The sequence below is a fragment of the Temnothorax nylanderi genome, unplaced genomic scaffold (genome assembly GCF_030848795.1).
Source record: "Temnothorax nylanderi isolate EJ_2023f unplaced genomic scaffold, tnyl_v1.0 TNYL_tig0944_pilon, whole genome shotgun sequence".
In the NCBI taxonomy this organism is placed as follows: Eukaryota; Metazoa; Arthropoda; class Insecta; order Hymenoptera; family Formicidae; genus Temnothorax; species Temnothorax nylanderi.
In genome coordinates this window covers 1-7708 of record NW_027250006.1, presented here as the reverse complement: position 1 = coordinate 7708, position 7708 = coordinate 1, and the positions used below count along the sequence as shown (strand labels likewise).

Here is a 7708-nt window from a genome sequence, read left to right as displayed (position 1 = left end):
GCGGGGGGTGAGGGGCGCGGGGGAATCGGGCGAGGGGGGGCGCGCCTGACCAATCACCGACCCGGCCTTTCCGTACTACTTTTCTATAACGGAAAGGTAAGACGGTGATTGGTCAGGCGCGCTCCCCCTCGCCCGATTCCCCCGCGCCCCTCACCCCCCGCGACCGGCCAGAGGGTTAGAAGTATTACCGACCGCGCGCGGAAATCGCGCGTCCTCCCGCGCGGTCGTTCGCGCGCAAATGATTCTCTACTGTTCACCCGATCGTACGTTTCATGATTATTTTCAGCGCGCGTCCAAACTCGTTCGAGGTCGCTCTCGTCATTTCCTCCTTCTATTTTTTTTCGGAGGATGCGGCGAGCGGTTGTCGTTTTTCCGGGAAAGAGCGTCTACTCTCTTCGTTCACCCGATTCGCACGTTTCGCGATTATTTTTCAACGCGCGTTCGAAATCGTTCGAGGTCGCTCTCGTCATTTCCTCCTTTTTATTCTTTTCGAAGGATGCGGCGAGCGGTTGTCGTTTTCCAGGAAAGAGTGTATCCCGTAGGTACATCCTCCGTTTGAGATAAGGAACGAGTATAAATTGAACAGGCGCGCGACAGCGCGGTACAGTTGTTTTTTTAAAAATGAGGTATGAGTGACGAGTACGTAGACCTTTGCAAAGATTGGATCTGGTCGAAAAGATACGGGAAACCGATCGTGAAAGTTAGCGAACCGCTCAGGAGGGGTGGGGATCCGCAGTGCGTCGACGTAACGAGATATCTGATCCGTCGCGAAATCGGAATCGCCGATCGCCGATCGCACCGTATGTATCTCTATAATGAAATAATTAAAGAAAGAACAACTATACGCGACGGTAATCGCACTTATATTGATTGGGACGCGTGGAATGCGTTTTGGAGCATTTTCTATAAGCGACGGCGTTTTCTTTCATATTGATTTTGCGTATTGGAACTTTTGGTAACATTAGCGATGCGTACTCGCGAATGAACGATCGCCGTTATTACTCGTCCGAGGAATCGGACGGCGAACTGCGCTGTTACGAGCCCATGCCCAAGTTCTCGACCGATTCGGACGACGAATCGGCGAGAGTCGACGCGTCGTTGCCGTCAAACGTATGCGCGTCGGTGGTGAAGGAGGACGCGCGATGGAATCTGGCGACTCATCATCTGCGAAGGGAGACCGGGGCGCGAACTGCGCGCGAGCGAGCGTGGATAGAGACGGCAATGGCAAACTCCGTTAGGGCGAAGGATTATATGCGTTGCCTACCGCTCGAGTATTATCTTTACTATCAGACGGTGGACGGAGGAGAGAAGATACGTAGGATTCAGACCTACAAGTCTCGTCGTCTTTTCGAACGAGTGAAATTCAGTGTTCCCGAGGGTGGAAGACCCTTCTGGATGGGATGTGGGAAGAGTGCGACGAGTTGCTCGCCGCGGATGTCCGCGACGCGGACGGGTACCGCGCGTGGGGACGACGATGCGACGAGTGTCTCCGGCTCTTGCGGGAGAGTTGTCGAGTCAGACAATCTGGGGGGCGAGGAAACACGGGAGCCGTGAACGCTCTGGTGGCTCGAATAGCGCGATTGGAAGGTTCGAGGGAGGATCTGCGCCGACGATTCGAACGCGTCGTAGGTGCCGGTTTGGACGGTGGGGGCGGTGGTAGCAGCAGCGGCGTTAGCAGAGGATTTTCGTGGGTCGAGATCGATGCGGCGTTCCGAAGTCGCGTACTCACCGGCGCTGTGACGAATTCTACGTATATCGAACCAGCGCGATTTCTCGAGGATGCGAAGGGCACCGTGCTCGAAAAAGTGCAGGATAATTTGACCAGATACTCGTGTCTGAAGGTCAATGTCATATTCAATGGAGAATTCGTAGCGGATGTTAAGACCGATGTGAAGAGTATCTCTACGCGGAACGAACAGCTCCTCCTAGGGTCCGATCTGGGCGAGTGGTACGACAGGCACGTGCGCGACGCGATTCTAGCGGCGTTGGACGAATTTCAGGAACGCGACAGCGGATGGGCGTTGTCGCGAATACTGAACTTAACGGTGAACGTTAACAAGTGCAATCCCATGCGCGTGGGATGTTGGATGGAGATACCGCGAGGTATAAAACTTAAACAAGCGGTGGTCAACGTGCGGTCGAAGAACGACACGTGTTTCGCGCGTGCGGTGGTCGCTGCTCTGTATCCCGTCGAGCGGAACGCGGACCGATGCGGCTCGTATCCCGATTACGCGACGGTGCTGAATCTCGATGGGATCAATCTTCCCATAGATCTGAAAAAGATCGGAAAGTTCGAACGTCAGAACGACGTATCGATCAATGTATTTACAACTCGGGAAGGAATTGAAAAAAAAGCTAAGTTCGGACGGGGCGCCGATGACAACGCGATCGTGCCTCTGCGGTTGACCGACGATAAGAGGCATAGACACGTAAATCTTTTGTATCTGCGCGATACGCTACGCGGCGTCAACAGGGGCCATTTCGCCTGGATAAAGAATCTGTCGCGATTGGTGAATTCACAATTGACCGCGAAACGGTGTGTGAAGCACGTTTGCGATCGGTAAGTAAAAAAAACCTGAGGAATAAGGAAACGACGAGGTATTATTTTTTATATATACTAAACACATAGTAATTACACACATTATTTCGCAGATGTCTACACTATTTCTATACGCGCGAAAAGTTGGCCGCTCACAGCGTCGACTGCGGCCGAATGAACGACTGCGCCATCGTTCTTCCGAACGAGGACGATAAGTGGCTGTCGTTCGACAATTACGACAGAAAGGAGCGACTTCCCTTCGTGGTGTACGCGGATCTGGAGTGTCTTCTCGAACAACGGGAGAGGGAGAATGTCGAAGAGGCCGCGAGAACGGAAAGATACGCTTATCAACGTCACGTACCGTTCAGCCTGGGCTACTATCTGTGCTGCACCTACGACGATACCGTATCTACGTACAAATATCGTCGCGGCGAGGATTGCGTTTCATGGTTCGTGAACGAGCTTCGCGTTCTCGCACATCGCGTTAAGACTAAATTCTCCACCAATATATCGATGGTAGAACTTACGGAGAACGAGAAACGCGAGTTTTGGCTCGCGACGCATTGTCACGTGTGTGGAAAAGCGTTCCAACCGGAGGACAAGCGCGTGCGAGATCACTGTCATCTAACCGGACGCTACAGAGGTCCGGCGCATTCTCGTTGCAATCTGAATTACAGAAATGTGTACGTGATTCCCGTGTTCTTCCACAATCTGTCGGGTTACGACGCGCACTTTATCGTCGAGAAAATCGCGAACGATTTCGAGGGTGGAGTCGAGCTCCTACCGCTTACGAAGGAAAGCTACATATCGTTCGCGAAGACCGTTAAGGAGACGCAGACGGACGGGAGATGGGATCGGTACGTGAAGCTTCGATTCGTGGACTCGTACAAATTTTTAGCCGCGAGTATCGAAACTCTGGCTTCCTATCTGGACAAGGACAAGCTGAGAATAACACGTTCGGAGTACGCGGATTTGAGCACGGAGGATCTCGATCTGCTCACTCGCAAGGGAGTGTTTCCGTACGAGTACGTCGACAGCGTGGACAAACTGCGGGAGACCGAACTTCCACCGCGCGAGGTCTTTTACAGCTCCCTGACCGACGAGACCGCGAGCGAGAGCGACTACGAGCACGCGACGAGGGTCTGGCGACGTTTTCGCGTGCGAGATCTCGGCGAGTACAGCGATCTGTATCTCAAGACCGACGTGCTTCTTCTGGCGGATATCTTTGAAAATTTTCGAGACACGTGTGTGGCGAGTTACGGGCTGGATCCCGCGCATTATTATACGTTGCCGGGGTACACGTGGGACGCCATGCTGAGATACACCGGCGTGCGTTTCGAGCTACTCACCGACATCGACATGGTGCTGTTCGTGGAACGCGGAATACGCGGCGGCCTCAGTCAATGTTCGCTCAGGTACGCGCGAGCTAACAACAGGCACGTACCGACGTACGACTCGTCCCAGCCCACTACGTATCTCATGTATTACGACGTGAACAATCTGTACGGTTGGGCTATGAGCGAATCGCTACCGTACGCGAATTTCCAGTGGCTCGACGACCCTGAGAATTTCGACGTGACGACCGTGCCGGCGGACAGCGATATCGGTTACATTTTGGAGGTGGATCTCGAGTATCCGCCGAACCTGCACGACGTCCACGCGGACCTGCCGCTGTGCCCGACGCGCGATAAACCGCCTGGTAAGCGGCAGGAGAAACTGCTCGCTACTCTCTACGACAAATCGCGCTATGTGACGCACTATCAAAACCTGCAGCAATGTCTGCGACTCGGTTTGCGTTTGACGCGCGTTCGTCGCGTTCTGCGATTCACCCAGTCACCGTGGCTTCGCGGCTACATCGAGCTGAACACTACGCTTAGGACGCGCGCGAGCAACGAGTTCGAACGGAATATGTACAAACTGATGAACAATGCCGTCTTCGGCAAGACGATGGAGAACGTGCGCGATCACGTGGACGTGCGTCTGGTGACGCGATGGGACGGGAGATATGGCGCGGAGGCGATGATCGCTAAGCCGAACTTTCACAGTAGAAGCGTCTTCTCGGAGAATCTAGTCGCGATCGAGCTGCGAAGGCTCGAGGTAAAATTCAACAAGCCGGTCTACGTGGGTATGTGTATTCTCGAGATATCCAAGACGCGTCTCTACGAGTTTCACTACGACTACATGGTGCCGCTCTATCGCGACCGGTGTCGAATTGTTTACACGGATACCGATAGTCTGATCTATTCGTTGGAGTGCGAAGACGCGTACGATCGTATGAGACGCGACATAGACAGATTCGACACGAGCGATTACGCGGAGAATAACGCGCACGGTATGCCGCGCGTCAACAAGAAGGTGCCCGGTTTGATGAAGGACGAGAACAATGGCGCGATCATGACGGAGTTCGTGGGCCTCAGAGCGAAGATGTACACTTACAAGGTACTCGGACGCGACGACACCAAGAGAATAAAGGGCGTTAAAAGAAACGTAGTCGCGAAGAGGATCACGTTCGAGGATTACGTGGCGTGCCTGCGAAACGCGCGCGAGCTGAAGACGCGCCAGTCGTGCATACGCTCGACGTTGCACGAAGTTTACACCGTGTCGGAGCAAAAACTAGCTCTCAGTCCGCACGACGACAAGCGATACGTGACGTTGAACAGTGAGGAAACGCTTCCGTGGGGACATTACGGAATACCGTTGTAAAAAAAGAAACAATATCATAGGCTTCCTAAAAATTGTTTTATCGTAAAGTCAATAGCACGTAAGAAACAAACCGATGAATGTGTAAACTTTTATTAATAAAGTACACGTTGCGTGTGTCTACGAATGTCTAACTATTTTTTTGTTACAATACAGATGCCTTATCTATCCACGAATTGTGCGAACTGTCCATTCCTAGCCACTTCACGTACACTCGATTGCCCCGCTTACGCAGGACTTTTTCCACGAGATAGACGTCGGGATCGGAGACGCGTAGCAACTCGTGTTCGTAGAATCCTCCGGCTATCGCTTCTCCGCGAATGTCTTTCAACAGGTGCGTAACGGGATTGGTCCTTTGTACTTTAGCTATGCGAAAGATCTCGGTGGTCCAATTGGGAGTGTAACCCTTTTCGAAAATCGTTTTGAATTTGCTCACGCGCACCGGATCGTCGACTCGAAATCTCGCCGGCGCGGCGATCTTCGCGCGACTGTACACCGTGCGCAGCAATTTTTCAGCAACGGTGGGCGTCACATCCGTCGGACGCATTCCGATCGTTCTGTGTCTGCGACGATTGTAATTCGACAAGAGGCGCGGCAGCGAGTCTATCCATCTGTACGATCCCTGGAGCGTGAAGAGCTTCCACATGTCGTTTTTCAACGTGCGATTGAATCTCTCCACCACCGACGCTTTCATCACCGAATACGTGGAGTAGTGATTCACCTTGTGGGCGTCGAAGATTTTGCGCGCGTCGGCGTTGTAGAATTCCTTTCCTTTGTCCGTTTGCAGATTCCTAGGGTATCGCGCGTCCTCGCGAAAGATCTTTCGGAGAGCCGTCGCGACCTCCTTTCCGCTCTTAGTCTTGAGCGGGATCGCCCAGGCGTACTTGCTCAACACATCGATGACCGTCAGAATGTAATTGTGACCCGCGTTTTCGCGCGAATACGGACGCATCTCGACCACGTCAGCCTGCCACAGGTCGTCGTAACCGCGCACCACGACGCGGCGGCGAGGAAAGTTTTTTCGCGCCGGCGCGTGCAATTCTTCCACGAGTCTACGTTTTTCCACGCTCATTCTCCTTAAGAATTTTTAAAACAGTCTTAATTGCGATGATTTCAACCTCGTGCTTATCCAGGGTATTTTTCACAGTTTCGAAATGGTCTTTAAATTCTTTTTTCGCTTCTCTCAAGCTGTCTTTTTGTGCTCCGCGATCGCTCCTTCGACGAAGCTCCTGTTCGTCGCGTCGGTGCCTATCTCCGGCGCGGCTACTCCTCGTATCTTGCGTTCCCTCGCCTCGTAAGAGCCCTGATTCAAACGGAGCGCGTCGTTCTTCAGAGTCGCGATTCCACCTCTCAATTCCTCGAGCGCGTTGTTATTCTTGATTTCTTCGATCACGACGCTCTTGAGCTGCCCAATCGCGCCCTCTACGTAGCTTCTGTTCGTCGCGTCGGTGCCGATCTCCGGCGCGTCTACTCCTCGTATCTTGCGTTTCCCCGCGTCGTAGGAATTCTCATTCAAACGGAGCGCGTCGTTCTTCAACGCCGCGATTCCACTTCTCAATTCTTCGATCGCGCTGTCTTCTTGATCTCTTCGATTACGACGCTGACGGCTCCGCTCGATCGCGCCATCTACGTAGGTCTTGTTCGCCGCGTCGGTGTCGATTTCTGGCGCGGCTACGTGCCGTATCACGCGCTGATTCGCTTCATAATAGTTTAAACGAATGAGGAGCGTTGCGTTCTCACCGCAAATCTCATTTCTCAAATTTCTTTTCACGTTGTTCTCCACCCGCCGCTATCCTGCCTTTCAATTTCTTCGGTGGCGCTTTCTTCGATCGTTCGATCGCGCGCTCGACGTAACTCATGTTCGTCGCGTCGGTGTCGATTTCCGGCGCGGCTACTCTTCGTATCTTGCGCTCCTTCGCGTCGTAGGAATCTCGCTCATAAAGAGCGCGTGTTGCGCGTGTAATTACGCAGGGATTCGATCGACGAGCGTAATCTAACGTGGACGCACCGTTGATTCCGTCACCGTTGCCCCGATTTGTCAGAGACTGCCGAATTTGTTCACGGACATCGCGCTGACGGAGGCGCGCGATCGTACTGCCGTCGCGATCGACGCGACCGATCAATTTATGACGAAACCGGCTCGCGAAGTTCCTCGATTATCGACAGGATTTCGTTGTCGTGAGCGTCGTTGCCGGCCCGACGAGAGGCGTCTAGCAGTCGAAGTCGATCGACCAGCTCGTTGGGATCGTCCCAGTGAACGTAATCGATCGCGTTGTTGGTCAGTCGCATGTCCGACGGTAGTCCGGACCCTTCGTGGGTTCAACTTTGCTAGACGGGTGTACGAGCGGCGCTATTATTTTCGTGTAATTGTGTCCCCTGTTACCTTGACAGGCATGGCAGCGCTGCGACCGCGTTTGTGAGCGTGGGAACGAAAAGTATACTCCTGTACGTTCGTTTGTCCTCTCCGTG

General features: G+C 53.3%; 1 protein-coding gene across 1 annotated transcript; it reads left to right on the top strand.

Annotated features, from left to right (window-relative positions):
* The first annotated feature begins 628 nt into the window (after positions 1–628).
* On the top strand, positions 629–5242 carry LOC139786050 (uncharacterized). The gene is made up of 4 exons (XM_071725211.1): positions 629–735; positions 966–1402; positions 1576–2560; positions 2653–5242. Exons 1-4 carry the CDS (start codon positions 629–631, stop codon positions 5240–5242), a joined length of 4119 nt encoding a protein of 1372 aa, XP_071581312.1.
* Positions 5243–7708: the final 2466 nt, after the last annotated feature.